Here is a 20282-nt window from a genome sequence, read left to right as displayed (position 1 = left end):
GCAATCACTGTGAAAAAGAAGGGCAGCAATAGCTTCTTAATGTTACACTACGGAAAAAGTTAGGTCACTTTTTCACTCTAAAAGCTCTTTGTTGTGAAGCAATGAGTTGTGTGGGAGGCTATGAGGAATCTACCTGTAGGGTCGAAGTCCTGGGCACTGACGCAGCGTTCAACCTTCTGCTTCTTGTCTGCTGGAGACTCTCTGCTCAGAATGCTGCCATGTCTGAAGCAAAACAAAAAGAAGCAAAGATGGAGGATCAACCAAGACAACAGATACTATAAAATCATAAACACCAAATGACCCTGCAGAATTTAAGAAATCTGCACAGGTCCTCACATGTATCTAGTAAAGGAGTAAAATTTTGCTGCTACTTCTATTCTGCTGTCTAAATCTGCAGAGAATATTATTTTTAAAAATTAAAGGTTTTATATAAAGCTGAGCTGAAGTTGTGAAGTTGCAAGCTGAGCTGAAGTTGTGAAGGGTATGAAGTTGACCACACTCTATTTACCTTCAAGTTTGTCTTCTGTAAATGGTCACAGCTATGGTAATCTCAGCCATTTTGTTCTACAGCACTTGAAGACAGGGAAGACGTGCCTAATTCCTGCCTTCCAGTGCAAGAAGTCACAGGAGACACAAACCCGAAGATAAACTGGGGCGGGGTGGGGGAGGGCATCAATTTTGTGCCGAAGTTTTCTGCATGGAAAAACTCTGACTGATTCCTAGCCCTACACTAACAAGTGCTGGGCTTTCCACACTATTGATACAACCAACTCTCCATTTATGCTGGGGGTATGTTCCGTGCTTCCACACAGATCGGTGAAATGTGCATAAATGGGGAACACCCTGGAGAATCCTAGTAGCTTGTGAGGAGACCCCCCCCCCCCGAGCCCAAAGAGGATGTCTCCTGGCAAGCTTGAGGGGCAGTGGGGATCTGTTGAGGCTATTCAACATTTCCACCTAACAGCTCAACAAAGCCCTGCTGCCCCTTCAGCTCATGCAGAGACACACCCCCCTGCATAAACCAGAGGGGCAGCGGGGCTTTCTCAGCTAATGTGCAGGGAAACAGTAGTGGCCACTGCGCCACCCCACATATCAGCTGTTAGGTGGGAAGGCTTAGCACCCTAAATAAATCCCTGCTGTGCTTCCAGCTCACAAGGAGACCAAACAGAACATCCTCTTCGGGTTCTGGTGAGGGTCTTCTTGCAAGTCACTAGGACTCTCTAGGATGCTCCCCATTTTCAGGTCCCCAACATCATATGTGTGCACGGTCACGTGCAAGTAGACTGCACAAAAATGGGGAGTTGCCTGTACATAGGGAGGCAATGTGTGCCTAAGAAAAGCCAACTTCATGCAGTTGCAGATCCATCTCTGATACGTAAATAACCCTTGGAACTCTTAAGCACACACAAGCACCGAGCTGGAGCCAAGAGCTCACTTGTCTGCGCAAGTATGGTAGTCTGCCAATATTATCTTGATTATGAAGAGAATATTGTAGGTAGCATGTAAGTAATCAAATTCTCAAACACTCACCTTGTAGGTTTTTTGAGGGGAAACCTGAAATATAAAAAATAAAATAAAAATTAGCGTAGAATAGACATTTAAGAATCACACGAATAAGAATTCTAGCATAGCTATATCATTCCTTTGTTGCTTCTCACCACACACAAACCTCAAAGTAACCTCACAGAGCTTGGCGTAATTACTTTTAGCAACTACATATTTTGACTACTACTATTAAAAACACCAGTTAGAAAGGTGTGTAAGTACTTGTTGCACACCAAGTAAATCTGTAGGGCAACTCACTTCATTCTATATACATCTACCTTCATAAAGGTGGCTCAAGCTATACGACATTACTGCACAGCAAAGCAGCTGTTTTAAACCGTTGACATTTCTCTATAATATCCCAACCCCCATGCTGCAGCAAAGCATCTGCCGTTAACCAGGGCAGATTTGTTCAGAAGCCTGAGGACGTAAACACTCCAAAATGCAGTTCTGGGAGAATAAACTCCAAGCTTATCTCCCATAGCCTCAGTCTTTCTTACATGAGAATGCCAGTCACCAAACAATGTTGCATATGTCAAGGGGAGAACTGTTCCAAAGGGATTCTGTGATAGATTCCCGGAAGCTCCTGGGCTGCAGGCCAGCTTTCCCAGTCTCTCGTTCTACACACACACACACACAGAGAGAGAGAGAGAGAGAGAGAGAGAGAGAGAGAGAGAGAGAGAGAAGGGATATGGAGGCAAGGCAGCCAGCAAATCTTGATCACAGGGAAACCTCACACAATCCTTCACATATTCAGCTCATTCACTGAAAAGTAGAATCTAATAATATCTCATTTATACCTTCCAGTATAAAATTCTTTTATTTAGTGCTCACTTAATGAAAATAGTCAAGCTAGACTCTGACCCCCTTCCTTAAAAAGGATATTCCACAAAGCGTAGAACAACGCATATTAAACCAAATATGATTTTAATATGTCCATTAAACAAAATAGAAAGATTTAGTTATGCAAAGTTTCTTCTTCTCAGTCCACTTATATAACATTCACAGCACATGCAAGTCTGCTGAAGACATTCATTTTTACTAATATATCAACCCCATATGGATGATTCTGGCAGAACTGTGTATAGTACTGGTGCAAACTACAGCGATAAGATTCAATTTAGGTTTGAGGTTTTTTAGATTTACATTCAGTGATTACACCTCTGCTGTTTCTCCAGATACTACATATAAAGCAGCTAGTCAGTTTCATACTTCCTGCTCTCACTAAAGCATTGCTTTGGGTTTAGGTGAGAGAAACACAATTCTTAAAGAAACCGCTATACTACAGTTCCAATGATGACAACAGGATTTGTATGACACAGACTGGAGAAAACCTGTCGGCGAAGGACAGAGCTTTCCAAATTATGTCGTGACACATTAGTGTGTAGGCTGCAGCGTGTAGGTGTGTCAAGTGAACGCTCCCTGCTCTCCTCCTGGGGCTGGAAATGGGTTAGTTCAACCTCTGGTTTCCTAGTAAAACTGATTTAATGTGTCACAAAATGATGGATGTTACAAAACTGTGTCACCAACATGAAAAGTTTGAAAAGCTCTGGCCAGGAGAATGACCAGCTGATATACACTGCCAGAGTTGCTCCCAAATTTCATGTACATAAACCAACAAAAACATTTTTAGTAGAAGAATAGGACAGCAGACACAGCCAAAAAGTGACTCATGAGAAAATGATGCACGGTATTATTTGCTTTAGATTTCTGGCTGTTCTACAAACACTTCTAGTCTCCACCTTCAATGCAATAACATTAAAGCTTCATGATTTAAGGAACTCAGAACTTGAGGCAAGTTATAACATCCAATTTCAGATTTCACAGTGTTATCAAATTCAGTAGTAGGCATGTCTAAATATAAATACAGTAAATGTCTTAATAATTTTTTTGTATGTACTATTCATTTTTAATTTGAATACCAAGAGACATGTGGCCAACGTGGCTTAGTTTTTAAAATAAACAACTAGATACTATGGCAACAGGCAGACAACCAACCAGTTCATAATATTTTTTGCAATTATATGCTACAGTGAAAATTTCTGCACAGGGCAGCCTGGCTAGTCACCATGCTCTGGTAAACTCCAGGTTGAACTGTTGCAATATGCAGTACATGGGGTTGCCCATGGAAACAATCCAGAAAATGCAAGGATGCCAATCTGCGGAAGCTAGGATCATGATGGTGACAGCAGGTCAAACACACATAAACCACATTTTACAGCAGCTCTGTTGGTTGCCAATTGTGTTCTGGGTCCAATTCAAGGTGCTTACACTTGCATAAATCCCTTAAAAGCCTGGGCCCAAATATCTAAGAGAACACCTGTTTCCATATAACCTGCCTGTGCATTTGGATGTGCAGAAGAGATTGGCCTAGTGGTCTCTGCACAGTACAAAATACATAGTACAGGCCCCTAGAAAAAGACATTTTTGTGGTGGTTCCACATCTGTGCAACTTCCTCCCCACTGAGATGTACCCAGCCTCTTCATTATATATATTTTTCAGAAAACAGGTTAATAAACATTGCTTTTTGCAGGCTTTTGGAGGAGGGGTGGGATAAAGATTTGATAGCTGATCTCACAAAGTTGGGATTCATATGGAAGTGAAAAATAATTTAATGCTGCCTTTTCCTAATGTGCCTTAGAGTTATGAAATAGTTTTCATTGTATTTTAATTTGTTGATGCAACTGCCCTGTGGGCTTATTGGCAAAATGCAATATCTAAGATTGATAGAGAAAGTTAAGAGTAGCCATTGTTTTAAGAGGTTGCTGTGCTCACTAAATCTAAGTATGGGCTTTAAGCTCAATTGGGAAATCAATGCATCAGGCTACTGTTTCTGCCCTATATGTGCATCCCATGATGAGACTGTGCCACTTCAGGAAAAACTAAAAGCCAGAGCCACCATGGTGCAACCCTGGATGCTGTGTTCAAAGTCTGCTTCTCACATTCCCACCCAATTCCTCTGCAACCCACTCAAACACTTAAGAGATTCCAAAGCTTCTCAGCAGCCTCAAACAGCAAGGTGCATTTTTATTTTACATATATTGCCAGCAACAAAGTACAGTGCTGCTCTTGTTCCAAGCCAGGCTTCAAGCATATAGATTAATATCTGTCTCAGCAAGAGGGTTAGAGAAAGGCTGAAGATAGAGGGGGTGGAAGTGTAAAAGTCTTGCTACTTAAGTTTCAGCCACAGTCCAGCCATTCAGACCCTGCTCAAGCAAGTTCCACAGCACTGTTCCATGACACAAGTCCTCTGATTTTTTCCAATAGCTGATGTCAGGGCTTTTCACAGAGAAAGAGCTGCATTTACAGAGCCAGCAAGGAAGGAGGGCTTCCCCAGCTACTCTCAATGTGGTCATTGTGCTGCTCTGTAGCTGCAGCCAGAGCAGAGCCTTGCAGATTGGTTTTAGCTGCTGCAGAAATTATGCCTGTTTAGAAAGAAGGGTGTTTTACAATCAAACATTTCCAGCCCTGAATACTGTACTTCCCACGGGGCAGTTCATTCTACATCTAAGACTCTAAGTGTTTTAGGCCCACTGAACCTGTGGAACAAAACTAGTTTACATTTGGCAAGGTATTCACAAGACAGTATTGTTATGTGCCGTGACACCAAATTTTCCCATCTCAAAGGTTTCTAAAGACCATATTTTCACTGCACAGAAATACAGCCGTCGTCTGACACTACCAACGGGAATTAAAATGAATGAAGCCATTCCTTAATTTAAGCATATTGGGAGAAGTTTGGAATCAGGATACTCCAAACCTGGTATTAATTCCACCCTACACAACTCATCATGCATATTCCACACTTACACAAAGCATTCGGTTTTGAGGTTTAAGTAGCAACTCTTTCCATATATATGCTCAGCGGTCCTAGTGGAGTGCATTGATGCCACATCCTGCGCAACTCTGGGATCTAGCATAGTGATGATTCCAACAGGCATGTTGGGAAAAGCTACCAGATCTCCAAAATTGGGGGGGGGGGGTCTAAGGAGAAAGTGAAATCATTCTTCCCCAGTAAGTTACACAACGTAAGTGCCTAAACAGGAATGCTAGTTAGTAAACTAGAATGTTTTCACATCTTAGATTTCATGGACTGCCCATAACACAGCAGTTTTATTAAGATCTCATAAATCTGAGCATTCTGGTATTCTTCTCACCAGACAGAACCTATACATTAGTGAGATTCCAAACTATGCTTCCCTAGAAATCATCTGGCCGTTATCCCAAAATACCTGTGAGCCAAAGGGTATATATATGTTGCTTGATGCATAGAAGTGAGGTAATTTTAATCTATTTCAGTATTTTAACTGCTGTATGTTTTAAAGTATGGTTGTGATTTTTTTTTTAGTTTCTTGTTTTATCTTTTTGTAAACTGCTTTGAGGATTTTTACAATCAAGTGATATATACATCTTATGAAATAAATAATTAAAATTATAAGTTATGCAAGTTCTTTTCTCCTACCTGGAGTATGTATGTATTTTTAGCTAAAGAAATTCTGTCTAGTCTATTATTTAGCTGCATCACCAAAATTGACAATTTAAGGAAAAGTAGAATCCCATTTGATTAAAATGTTGCTTTGGCTACCCCAAACAATAACTTAAAAAAAAAAAAGATAGGCTTGCAAACTGCCTGGGAAGTAAGTTGTATGTAAATGGATTTACCCTGTTCTCCTCTCAGTTTACTGTTATATTTTATCACATATATTGAATTGGCTATTGTGTACGCAAATAATATTTAAAAGGAAGTTTTTTTTAATAGAGAATAGCTGAGGCACACCTGTTTCAAAAATAAAAGCAGAACAATACTGCAAGATATTTAATAGAAGTACAGTATGAACAGGAACACTATTCTACATTTGCATATTATCTAGGAACATGCAAAACATCAAATCTCAGTGTTGTCTACACTAAGTGGCAATGGCTATTCAGATTTTCATTCAAGAGTTGCACCCACTCCTACCTCTAGATGCCACAGACTGAACTGCATGGAAAACATGTGCCCTACCACTAAGCTTCAACCCTTCTCCATCTGTCCTGGATCATCTTCACAAAACTTGTCCATTTAAAGACAAGACTGAGACTGACAGAGAGATCACTAGGGTTAGACAAAAGACATGCAAATACTATAATCCAAAGCCTTCCCTTCCATATATTTCTGCTGAACCTTTGCTGACAAAACCAGCTCTGAAAACTAAAATGTCCAATTCTATTCAGCACAAAGAGTTGTCAATTCTCACTAAGTTCAGAGAAAGGTGAAAGCTCACAATGCTTTGTCTAGTCAAGCACATCCCTTTTTACACAGCTGTGCCCTAGAACAGGAGTAACTAGAACACTGCCTCCTATGAAAAAATACTGCTTCCTTTGAAGCAGTTTCCCCTCAAGGAAATGGTTTCACAACATCCTCCGCCCATCACATCTAATCTAACATCCATGCATTAATAGGCATGATGGATACCATAACACTCTCCGTGCTGTCAGAAACCCACACAGCCGCTTCACCACACATGGCGTATTGCTGATAATACAACCGAATCTTCAGAATGTTTTCTGTTTGTTATTCAGCAATGTTCTGCAGAAAACAAACTACCAATTTAACTCCCTCATTCTATTTTTTAAAAAAAGCAATAGTAATTCAGCACAGAGATCCTGTCAGCAGTGTCTTATGACAAAGATCTATTGGTCTGCTTTAGAAGCATATGTCAAATTTATTAAATGAACCATAGACCTTAAAAATGAAGGGGAAATAAACACAGCTCCTTAGCATTTACTCCTATCAATTTACATCCCTTGGTTAAAAAGCAGTCTTTTTTCTTTTTTCTGGTAAGAATAAGAATGAGATATGCTATATTCAGGACTACTACAGAGATAAGAGATGATCTAGCATACACCTAACAGTAACTACTAAATGAATATGAAACAGATTAACCTACAGGTAAATCACAAAAGCGGGTTGAGTGGTTCCAGCAAAGTAGCATAAGGATTCAGCTGTGAGGATTCAGCACAGCGGAGACAGTGTTGCTGTCTGCCTCTTCTGTGTGAGACATTTTTCCTGGCTGTCAAACCTTTGTTCTCAAACCGAGGCTGAGCTCAGATTTTTTGAAATATGCTTTTTTAAAAGTAGGAGCTAGACCACAAAACACAACACAGTTGTGTACAATATTCTCTTCTCTGTTAAAACATTGTTTTCCATAAAGAAGAATGTTTCACCCTTTATTATTCTGCACCAAGAAAAGCTGTTTTCTATCCCTCTTCCCACATCACACATCAGAACAAGGAAACAAAGACTTACAGAGATTACCTGGATTGAAAGGGACCAGAGAAATTAGCCAGCAATACTATTTCTGATGAAGGTCAAATTGCTTAAGAAACCCAGCCACCCCATCTGATTTTGGTGGCTCCTTAAAAATGCTCATCTGATATTCTTGAAAATGCATTTGGTCAGTCCACTTGGGATAGGCAAAAAGAGGTGGAGTTTCTTCATACCTCCCTCCTAGCTATTATCTCAGTGAAGACTGCTAATGGAGAGGAAGAAAAAGCATCTACGTACATCTTCGCGAAAGGGCTTCAGCCAGTAGGAGGAAGGACAGCTTAGGTCTGAGTGTTTAGCTATCTTAGAGACCAAAAAAATATATATTTAAAAATATAATTACAATAGCAGTGTGAGGGGAGTAAAAAAAAAATCACTGATACTACAGCCACAAATTGGGTCAGAGTTCTTTTTTGTGGTGTTCACATCTCAATATATAGGTTTATTCTAATCTCTTCATAGAATAAATTGTATCTATATATTACAATTTAATATCTAACTGCCATCATTTCTTTATGTCTGCCAGCAAATTACTTTGGTAATTTGGTAATATAAACATAGGAACACACAGGCTGTGCAAAGTCAGATCACTGGTCCATCTAGCTCAGGGATAGTCAACCTTTTTATACCTACCGCCCCCCAATGCATGTTTCTTGATGATAAAATTTCCTTACTGCCCACCAGTGCTTGATGTAAGGAGGATTCAGCTTGTGCCATAGAACCCCCTACCGCCCACCTAGAATCCTGAAAAGCCCACTAGTGGGCGGTAGCGACCAGGTTGACAACCCCTAATCTAGCTCGTACTTCCTACCTACACTAACTGGCAGTGGCTCTCCACATTTACAGACAGAGCATTTTCATCCATAGCTGGATAAGCTGGGGATTGAATTTGAGATATTATGTATACAGCAGCTGTTGTGCTACTGAGCTATGCCCTTGCTCAAAAAAGGGTGCATGTAGTTAAAAATGATACCTGGTGAGCTTGTTACTGTGTAGGAGTAAGAATGGCAACTAGAAGACAAAGCCAGGTACTAGAGATCCCCCACCCAAGGCAATCTCGACTTTCACTGCTTTAAGCAGAGAAGTGCACCTTGGAGGAATGAGGGGCAAGGGAGAAAAAATTCCTTGAATTCGCATCCTCGGTTCCAAGAAGTTGTACCTTCCCAAAAAAAAACCTAAATGTGCAGATTTTCCACCAATCAAGGGGTTTATTCTGTTTGCAAGAAGACCTCTGGCCCACTCTTTTTAGGACTCCCCCACGTAACTATGCCAATAAATCTCCTAGCTTGCCTACCTGTCCAGCTCACTGTCCAATCCCTGCCCTTTACTGCCTGGTCAATTTTGGCCACACTTCCAATTCTACTTCGTGTTCAACTAGATGGTTTTACTGGTTCTAAATCCTGTCTTTCTTTGGCACTTCTCTCTCATATAGACATGTTGGCAACTTTTATGTGGTGCGCTAGTCCAGAACACTTCTATATGCAGAATTCATTTGCTCATTAGAGTTCTAATCCTGCAAGGACTTCCAGAAGTTTACACCTGGCAACTATAAAAATAGCACCAACATTCAGGAATCCTATCCCTTCCTCCCACAAGGGAGAATGGAGGTCAGCAGGTCAGTGCAGAGAGCAGTCAGCTCACTGCTCTTCCGGAGACATAACCAATTCAGCCCAGGGGAAGGAGGGCAAGGATGGAAGGGCTGTTTTCTTTTTCTGCCCCAATAAACATAATTAGGATTGTGAGCAGTGCTGGCGGGAGAGAAATTTCTTCACGCTACACTGTCTGTTTGTGTTTGATTAATGTAAATCTTCCCAAGGCACTAACCATGCCTCAGGCAACATGATGGCTGAAGCTCTGTTAACAAGCATCCATGCAGCTGAATACAACAGATAGAAAACACAAAGGTGGTAGTAGCAGGGGGGAATCCTCAAGAATTCCCCCTAAAATCATCTACTGTCTGTGATATCACTTCATTCTCACATCACCAGGGTTGGAAACCAGAGAACTGCATGGAATAACAAATCTGAAAAGGAAGATGTAGCATTTCTTTACATTTTTCCTGTAGCTTACAAGACAGGCATCGCATCATCTGCAGTCTAGATCAATATAAGATTTAAAAAAAAAAAAAACTGTTGTGATGAAATACAGCAAAGTCGTTGATTTCTACATTACAGACAACGTACGAGTCCCAACCAAGATAAAAGACTGAAGAGTTTAGCAAAAATTCCTAAAAAAACAACCCCTCAGATGCAAAATTAGAAACATTTACTATGCTACATAGGAGTTTGATGCAGACTCCTAGGATTTGGTCAAAAAAGTAGGTGCTAAGCCAAAGAGTCCAAATTTTGTCCAGTTACCATGGTGCCAGGACCTGACACTGCCCAGACCCCGAGGAAATTTTTTTTCTGAGATTGTCTTGAGACCTCATAGAGAACCACAGTGCAACTGAGAACCCAGAGGAACCTGAAGTCAGAAGACAGCCTGAAGCTCCCCCACTTCATTGGTGGCCCTACTGCCCCCACTACACCAATGGCAACATCAAGCCCTGCCTTGATCCCTGATTCTCCCCTTTTGCCCCACGAGTGGACCTCGTGGGCTGTCCAGAGTCACCATACAAGTGACCATTTGGCTGCTCAAACGCTCTGTCACCAGGGGACTCCTCAGGAAAAACAGTTTACTTCAGAGGGGAGAGAAGAACCAGCCTCAAAAACCAAGCAGATGACCAGGAAGAGGAGATGCTAACAGTCTTAATATGTCTCTGTCTCCTCTGGACCCTTACTGGATTAAAAGCTCTATACCAGGCTGCTTAAATGTCCAGCTCACTTGCTCAGCTACTGCTCCAACACTGCCCTGGATACACTGAAAATGCAGACATCTCTCTGTATAACCAATATGACTTTTTTATATAGTGCTGGAAATCTGATCTAGGAAACTTGGGTTTAAATGACAGTTCAGTCATAAGCCAGATGCCCTGGGCCACAGCCTCTCTCACTAAGCCTCTATCAGGCTGCCTTTGAGGACTTCATTAAGTGGTATCCTCAGCACACGGCTGACAGGAGGTTGAAACTTCCTCATTCCTAGAACTTTCAACTGTCCATACTTCATGCATATTCCCATATATGACACAGATACTGTGATGAGGAACAAAAAATTAAACCAATTCTGTTCCTCATTCTTTTACTCTCATGTACTGAGTAACTAGATCGCTTCAGTTCCCTTAGCTGTAAACAGGTATAATGTTACTTACTTTTGTTCAATCTGAGGATTAAATGGAACTCTTGCCAGTATTAGTGTGTCTTGATTTTTGGTGATGTAAAAAAATCCACATTTATTATGTATTAAGATAAATGATATCTTGCCTTAATAATGTCCAAGGTAGCTAACATCCTCAAAAATGCACCACCAAACAACTAAAACAATTTAAAGCCAGAGAAAGAGGCAGTATGGCAAGTAATTAAAACATCAAAGTCAGCATTAAAGGACAAATCAAATAAAAAGCCCACCTAGACACTCATATATCATCAAGCTCTCTGTTAAACCATTGGTATTAACTGATTTGTTGTTGTTGGGTTTTTTACGATTATTGTTATTTTAGGTTAATGTTCCAGTTGTCACGATTTGTGCAAGGTTATAATGCAGAAAGGTGTAAAGCAAGCAGTGATTTTAAAAATACAGTGGTACCTTGCAAGACGAATGCCTCGCAAGACGAAAAACGCGCAAGACGAAAGAGTTTTCCGTTTTTTGAGTCGTTCCGCAAGACGAATTTCCCTATGGGCTTGCTTCGCAAGACGAAACGTCTTGCGAGTTTGTTTCCTTTTTCTTAAAGCCGCTAAGCCGTTAATAGCTGCTAAGCCGCTAATAGCCGTGCTTCACAAGACGAAAAAACCGCAAGACGAAGAGACTCGTGGAACGGATTAATTTCGTCTTGCGAGGCACCACTGTATCCTTCAGCAAAGTGAAAAGCTCTCAAAACACCACTCCCATTTACTAACTGAACCATCAAATCATCATTAGCTGGGAATAAACAATCCCATTGACAAGTTATTTTAAAAGATTTTACAGATTCATTACTGCAGTTTCAGATCCTATGAAATGCTGACCCTACTATATCTGCTATCAACATATATCAGAAGGGCTGTAATTCAGTGGTACAGTACATGTGTTGCATTCACAGGGCCCCATGCTCAATCCCTGGCACCTTCATACATTATGAATAATAAATACTTATGAGCATGAATAGCTGCAGTGACTAAAAACCGAACAAACAGAAAAAACTGCATGAATGAATACAGCCATTTCACCGGGGGTGGGGTGGGGTACATGAAGGTTGCAACAGCTCTGTAAGGCATTGTGAGAATGTGATTTTCAGCACAAGTAAAAGAACAAAGACATTTACCACACTGTAAGGAGAAACATTGCAGATATATGATCATTCCAAAAAAAAAAAAATTGTTCACAGAGCTAAGAGAGAGGAAAGGTAGGCCTATTAAGAGGGAAATACTGACAGGGAAAACATACATGACAAAGATAACATTGTTTTGTGTTTTATGATACTTTACTCAGACGGAAAAGGCTGTATTTTATTTGGTATACATTTGCAATTTAGCAAGTTAAAAATAGATTACATATGGATTGTCAGATCAAAAGAAGTGTGTAAGTGGCTTAAATTCTTTAAATGCCTCTTCTTTCATGCAGCATAAGTTGCCTTAAAATAAGACTGCTTTCCTGGAATATTTATTCAGCAAATATTTATATACCACCAACATTAAGAAATAATTATCATGGCAAACAGGATAAAATAAACAATAAAATTACATTTATAAAACTACTACAAAATACATAACTAATCAGTAAAGGTAAAGGGACACCTGACCATTTGGTCCAGCCGCAGATGAGTCTGGGGTTGCGGCGCTCATCTCACTTTATTGGCCAAGGGAGCCGGCATGACTAAGCCGCTTCTGGCGAACCAGAGCAGCGCACAGAAATGCCATTTACCTTTCTGCCGGAACAGTACCTATTTATCTACTTGCACTTTTATGTGCTTTCGAACTGCTAGATTGGCAGGAGCAGGGACCAAGGAACGGGAGCTCACCCCGTCACAAGGATTCAAACCGCCAACCTTCTGATTGGCAAGCCCTAGGCTCTGTGGTTTAACCTACAGTGCCACCCGTGTCCCAGATCAGTAGATCAGGTTAAAACATAACTGAATCATGCCCTCAGGGAAAGCAAGTGTGAAAATATTAGTTCTACACAGGTATTTAAGTGCTATACTGTAGGTGTCTGTCTGACAAACACTGAATCGGGAATGCATTCCAAAGAAAAGGTTCCACTATACTAAAAGCACTGGTCTTAGGGGACATAAGTTAAATCAATGTCTCATCTTGGGAAATATCATTAAAAATCAGACTTATACCTTGCTTATCTTTCTGCTATTTCTGTTATAAGGTCTTTTCATTTTCAATTTGGCCTTTGCTTTTCTTCACACCCTGTTTGCTAATAAAGGAACTCCTTCCTGTTTTAGATTACTAGAGGCATGATACCGTGCAAGAACAAACCAAGCAAATTGGAGCTTCTTGGGGAAAAAAAAAACACAAGAAGCTCTCCTGCTGCTCAGAACAAGATATGGTAAATATTTACGCAGAATTCACAGACCTTTACCCCAAATAAGGAGCCAGGCATGGGAAATGAGCAGCTTCCCAGAGCTCTACGCAGCGGATATGGAGGAGTCCCCGAGGAACGGAAGCTTTATCACCAATGGAAGATGAAGTGCAGTGACTACAGTCCTGGGTCATACTAAAAAGTCTCTGGTTTCCCTTCTGCAAAGATTTGTATCAGTTCAACAGTATGCACAGCCACAGATTGTCAAGCAGTCTTGGATAAGTTCAGCGTCTCAACACATCAGACCAAGACAAGGTGTCAGCAGTAACACTTGAATAAAAGTTTAAGAATAAGAGTCTAAACATCAGCAATCAGTCCAACAGACTGAGGTGGAAAGCGCTAGCAAGAAGAGAAAATATATAGATGTTCATATCAGCCACTTCCTGCATCTTGAGTACAGGCAAAAAGGCCGTGTGTGTGTGTGTGTGTGTTGGGGGGGGGTTGGAGGAGTTTCTCTGCCTCTCAATTTTCTCCAGTTTTTAAAAATAAAATTGGAGGAGGGGAGAGAATCTGCAAAACTCAAGAGAGAACTGCTACTACATCAGTCTAGATTACTAAACTAGAAACTCTCACATTTCATTTGAGAAGAGTAATTTCAAACGTTGTAGAATGCAGAGCATCTTAAGATATATTTTAGCCAAGCTAGGTGTCTACCAAGCAATGGCAAGCTATTTTATACAACACAGCCTTCAACTTCTCTTGCTTCTCAATAGCCTCAGATTCCTCCATCTTCTGCATTAAAAAAAAGAAGCATCTGTCACAGAATAAATGAACATGTGAAAAAGTTGAACAGTTTCTTTTAATTCATGCAAGCTTTCAAAACCCATAATGTTCAGTGTAAAAAAAGTTCAGAATTTGAGTCTATGGGTCTTTTGACATTGATGAGAGGAATAAACATGAATCACCTTAGTATTCATGTTTGGAGCGGATTATTTAGAACTGGGGTAGCCAACTGGATGGCTACCAAATATTTTGGACTATAATTTCCATCAACCCAAGCCAGTAGAGTTGTAGTCCAAAAAATCTGGAAGGTACAGCGTAAGCTACCCCTGATCTAGAACAATTCCAAACTTCCTTCTGGTTGTGTCTGGTAATGAAATGAATGTGACCCTGCTGAACACCATCAAGAGATGCTTGGGAAATCAATACCATTGACCATAGTATCTTCCTGAATCAGCAGGTTAGAAAGGGGCTGGGAAGCATGGTGTTACAGTTGTTTCAGTCCTTCATGTCAAGTTGTTTCCACACAATGCCACAAGGCCAAATTATCAAACAGGTTGCTAAGGCCCTGGCTTAGAGCCTTTGATATTCATATTAAAATCTACTAATTTTACAATTAAAACACCAGTTGTGCTAGAAGAAGCCAGTGTTCAATTTTTTCTCTCTTATTATATGCACAATGTATATGCTTAGATTAGTAAAAGTGAGGAAAAGTCTATTAAGCGGCCCACTTAGACTCTCAGCAATTTTCAAGTTTGAATATTGAACTAAGTGATATTAATCCAGTCTAGACTGTTGCACATTATAAAACCATGCTGTACTTGCTACTTGAAGCATTCTAACATTCACTTCAAATTATCATACAGTGCTATGGTTTTCTTTTTCATTTATTAAACCACATGAGAATGTACACATCATATGTTGTTCATGATCTCTGTATAGTATTAATAGAGAGAAACTGTAGATATAAGAAAGAAAAAAGGCAGCAACTCGAATAACGTGATGAATCTTAGAGGCAACTCCAGTACAGGCTTTTTGTAAGTACCACTTAAAAACTACAAAAAAGAGCTAACTATTAAGGCAACAACAAAAGAACAAGTTGCAAGATGATTATAATGGCAGGAATTAAATCATCTATTGCACCTACCTAGGTCAAGGTACTTGTAAAGTATTTATTCATTCAGTACTTACCAATAGTTCTGGAACAATTGGCAGGGGATATCTGCACTGGCAAAAAACATTTTAGAAGTCCCACACGCAATCCCATGCTATCTTCAGCACCAGCCCTGAACACTGCAGGTCACTACTATATGGACTAACATGCCTAAATCTATTTGAAATCTATACATCTGGGTACTTATAAGTCTAGAACTGCACACACCCAATACCAGAAAGCAATAGGATGGATACAGAATAAAAAACAACAGTACCTATTTTCATTCTCCCAGCCTCTGAAAACACAGAGATCCATTGCCTAAAACAGCTTCAGATGCTCAAATCTCAATGTTGGAGACCAATGAGCAAATTTAAGCCCAGAAAGTGTATGAGGCTCACAACAGACCTTCTGATTCCCACTCGTCACACATTAATTTATTTATTTTTTGTCACTGATAAAGCTATTGACTTTTTTCCACACTGATAATTTCACTCCCTTCCCCTCCAAGTCAATAAATGATCAATAGTCTTTTTTTCCAGGCCTTCTGGTGTCGCCTCCCAAATTTATGTTTAACAGTAACATGCACTGCTACTCAAAACAATGCTTTGCAAATGTGGGGGGGGGGGGGAGTTTGAACAATCATAGTGGTTAACTTTTTGTCATTACTCCATTTTTTCTTTTAAATATGTTTTCACAGAGACTCCTGAATTTAGTCTGATTGCTTACCTAATAATGGAACCAAGAACCTACATAGTCCAGAGGATAAACAATGAAAATTCAGCAATTCTCTGCCACTGAACTCTGATCGGCTAGTTATAATTTAAAAATTAATTCTTGGAATTCTTTTGATGTGAAGAGCTGAAAAGTGTTAACTACACACCGTAGATCACCATGTGAACATTCACCTTACTAAATGAGGCCTTGTGTAGAAAAATTGTGAAACTTTTTTTTAAGCCACCATGTTGATCTTCAAATCAGCAACCAGTTTATAAATCTGTGAATGTTTCCCCTCTCCTGGAGATTTCTAAAACAGATTATACTGTTGCAGTCAAAGATGGGCTGTGCATCTGCACTACCCTACTTAACAAAACGTGCATAACACTTACTCAATTAAAACAACAACCTCTAAGATGTTTACAGAAAGGAAAATTGAAAATATTCTTTAAAATTCTATCTATGGACTACAGTGGTACCTCGGGTTAAGTACTTAATTTGTTCCAGAGGTCCGTACTTAACCTGAAACTGTTCTTAACCTGAAGCACCACTTTAGCTAATGGGGCCTCCTGCTGCCACCGCGCCGCCAGAGCCCGATTTCTGTTCTTATCCTGAAGCAAAGTTCTTAACCTGAAGCACTATTTCTAGGTTAGCGGAGTATGTAACCTGAAGCGTATGTAACCTGAAGCGTATGTAACCCAAGGTACCACTGTATTCTAGTCCTTCTCTAGTCCAGACTAGAGCCCCTCCCAACCCTTTAAAAAAAAGGCATCTGGCAACAGTAGCAAGGACAAAAAGCTGTGAAAATAGGGAGAATCAATCCCTGTGCCCTTGTACCCTTACTAGTGTTGCTGGAACACAACAGAAAGACAGGTCCTGGCACCCACCCCTAGGCACAGACACTGGTAATGTGGTGTCCTGTGCAAGGCCAACATTTGCTCCCCACCCCCAGCCAACACACCCCCTTCCCAAAGCTGACTAAGCAAGGCACCAGGCTTTGGGAAGGAGGCATGAGGCTCTGACAGGGTCCTAGAGCCCTCCCATCTCCTTCCAAAAGCTGGGCAAGCGCTAACTAAGCTTTATGAAAGAGTAAGGAAGATTCTAGGACCTTGCAGAGACCTCACATCTCCTTCCCAAAGCCCAGCACTTACTAGGCTTTGGGAAGGAGGCAGGAAGGTACTCTCTCAGCTCAGCACCCTGTGCAGGGGAACCAGTCGGACTGCCCTAAATCCACGACTGCAATAGGTTTTGCAAGGTCCACCAGGGTCTGCCTTCCTCCACTTACTGGAGAGGAAGAAAGAAAGAAAGAAAAGGGAGGAAGAGAAAAAGAACACATCTCCCTCTTCTTATTTTTCCCATAGCTGAAGCTCTCCTCCACCGGGTAACTCTTCCATAAAGAAAACAAAGTGAAACTCGCTTGGCTTAGTTTCCAAGTCACTCTCATGTGAGCCTGGGGAGAAAAGTCATGCATTTCTACCAATAACCAAATCAGCCTGACATACTGCTGATTTAGACCAAAGAATACCTGAATAAATAGTCATTTACACAGTCGTCTCCTCAATATCCCCAATGTCTGCAGTGTTCTCATCTTGAACATATACTGATCAATTATAAATTTCCACTTTCCTATAACGTACTTGTATGTATGTTATAAATATATGAATATACTGATCTACAGGAGAGGGAGGACAAGACCACCTAAGAATCTGCTCTAGCAGGACTATCTCTCTGGGCCTTCCAACCACCACCTGTCCTGTGTGAAGGATTCTCATTACTTTATACCGTACTGTTAATACGGTTTATCGTGTTTTCTAAAAGTGTTATTTAAGGTTACCATTTCAGCAACCATGGAAGGATTAGCATCTTGAAAAACAGGAGACATATATATCTATATATAGATATAATTGTTTTTTAAAAAACATCCAGTATTAATGAGGAAAATCCAAAGCATTTTTTAATTGTGAGTGCAATCAACACTGTTAATCTTAAATGAACTGTCACCAAAATCCACACCAGTAAGTATTCAGAACCAGTTAATTCAGATCTGGAGAAATATTTTGTAGGTAAGATCTGTTCAGCACAGATTTGAATTTTTAAATAATTTTAATAAAAATACTAAACATTAAATTATTTTAAAAGGAGAGAAGAATGATTATTACCAACGTGTCAATTTAGTTCAACATAAATAATTGTTCACATACTGATGAAACCTTTTCTTCACCCATGAGATGGTAACCAAGGGGTCTTTTGGTCTATTATGCTTTTTGAACGCGATCAATGTTTGGCAAAGAAAAAATGTAAGGAGGCTACTAATGCAACACAATTCTCTTCAAAAGACCAAGTCAGTGCAACATCCCTGGGAGAGCTCAACAAGACAAAGAAACTACATTACCATTATCTCCACCTTTCCCTACCAATCTGCTTAACAGTTACAACAATACCACCACCATCCCAATGTGCACTCAGGCACACACAATCCAGTATATGGATTGATACAGACATACAACCAACTCTGGAAAATTCCAGCTTCCAATGGTATTATTATACACAGATTCTGTCGCTATGCATCTCCCAGCAAAATGAAAATTACTAACTATTGGTCCCATTAGTGGCCTTTACAACAAATAGGGAGCAGACTTCTACCTAGGAAAATCCCTGAAAAGAACAGTCCTGCTTTGACGACAAACACCAGAAGCCCAGTCGTCTCTCTGGTCATTTTACCTCACTAACAGCTAGCTTTGCTGTTTTTCTTGCTTGCTTATTTCTGATTAATTTGATCCAAGTGGTGATTTAAATAAGAAATCTACCTCGTTCAGTAATGGAATTCAGAATAAATCCTCAATACTAAGATGAAGCAAGAAGGGTTTCTACAAAAGCTGCCTGCTCCACACTGCCAGGACAGGCAGGCAAAAGGCATGTTTTTACATTGATGTAAGCTTCTACGAACTTCCAGTACAATTCACTCAGCAGCTGGCCTGGAGACTAAGCACTGTTTCAGTATCTCAGGAAACACAGCGCAGATCAGAAGGAACCATTTCCCTGCAATGCAAACAAATGATAGGGAGAGGGAAGATTTTAGAAGTATGTCTCAGTCATCCTGATGTTCTTGTCAAAGGAGTAAATAAACAAAGAACTTCCAGCAGCTATGGAACAATTGATGTAAAAAATGGGATTCTTGTCAACTGGCTGCATTCCAGATTACAGCAGAGAACATCAAACTGCTTGTGACTCCCAGCAACTTGTTGCAAGGTTAGTTTTCATCCTCAAAGCTTAATTATCTACTATTTTATTAGTGAATAAGGAACACTTCTAGAAGGGACATTTTCACATCATATCTATTTCTGCACCTTTGTCCAACACCTACCCACTAAGCACAACTGCTAAAGGATGTCAGCCTGAAGAAAGGACAAACAGCTCCGAAAAGCTTTCCACACTCAATGGGAGAGCTGAGTCACCACAGCTGGAAGCTCCTCTATATTTTGCCAGCTTCCTATCCCCAAAAGTTGAGATATTATTTTCTGATTTTCCCAAAAAGCACATAGAATTTCAGGGGATGTGAAAGACCATACAGTGAAATCATCAAGTAGGTATGTTTCCTTATTAACTGATAACCCTCAAGTATGAGAGAAAGGAAAATACTTAGAACTTATTATCTATAGCTAAAACTTGGGAGATATTTTTCTTGATGTTTTCAGCAGGCTACTCAGTATCACAAAGAGTATGGGCTACCTAATAAAAACAAATTTAAAATGGGCTAATAACTTTTGTGAACTTATTTTCAAAGCCAGGCAAAAACTGTTATTACTCCTCTACTGCACAAGATTTTCTGTGAGTTCCATGGGAGTAAGATCTTGCTACAAGTACAGTGGTACCTCAGGTTATATACGCTTCAGGTTACATACGCTTCAGGTTACAGACTCCGCTAACCCAGAAATAGCACCTCAGGTTAAGAACTTTGCTTCAGCATGAGAACAGAAATCATGCTCCGGTGGCACGGCGGCAGCAGGAGGCTCCATTAGCTAAAGTGGTCTTCAGGTTAAGAACAGTTTCATGTTAAGAATGGACCTCCAAAACGAATTAAGTTCTTAACCCGATGTTCTAAACAAAAATTGCCCTCTATCACACCGAGGTACCACTATAAAATGCTTGTTATCCCCAACAATAAAAGCAGGGAATGGAAT

At 40.2% G+C, this 20282-nt stretch overlaps 1 protein-coding gene across 3 annotated transcripts in view; it reads right to left on the bottom strand.

Annotated features, from left to right (window-relative positions):
* The window catches only part of ARHGEF12 (Rho guanine nucleotide exchange factor 12), a 94134-nt gene that overhangs the window by 60195 nt on the left and 13657 nt on the right, over positions 1-20282 (bottom strand). For all 3 annotated transcript variants that reach the window (XM_081172442.1, XM_081172441.1, XM_081172443.1), the window contains exons 2-3: positions 1531-1554; positions 134-222 (exon numbers count right to left, since the gene is read on the bottom strand). In XM_081172442.1, the coding sequence (XP_081028568.1) occupies positions 134-222; positions 1531-1554 (113 nt within the window). The remainder of the gene's footprint in view (positions 1-133; positions 223-1530; positions 1555-20282) is intronic.

Source organism: Podarcis bocagei (genome assembly GCF_964188305.1).
Source record: "Podarcis bocagei genome assembly, chromosome: 15".
Classification (NCBI taxonomy): domain Eukaryota; kingdom Metazoa; phylum Chordata; class Lepidosauria; order Squamata; family Lacertidae; genus Podarcis; species Podarcis bocagei.
Note: the sequence above shows the minus strand (reverse complement) of the source record. Positions and strands in the feature narration are given on the sequence as shown.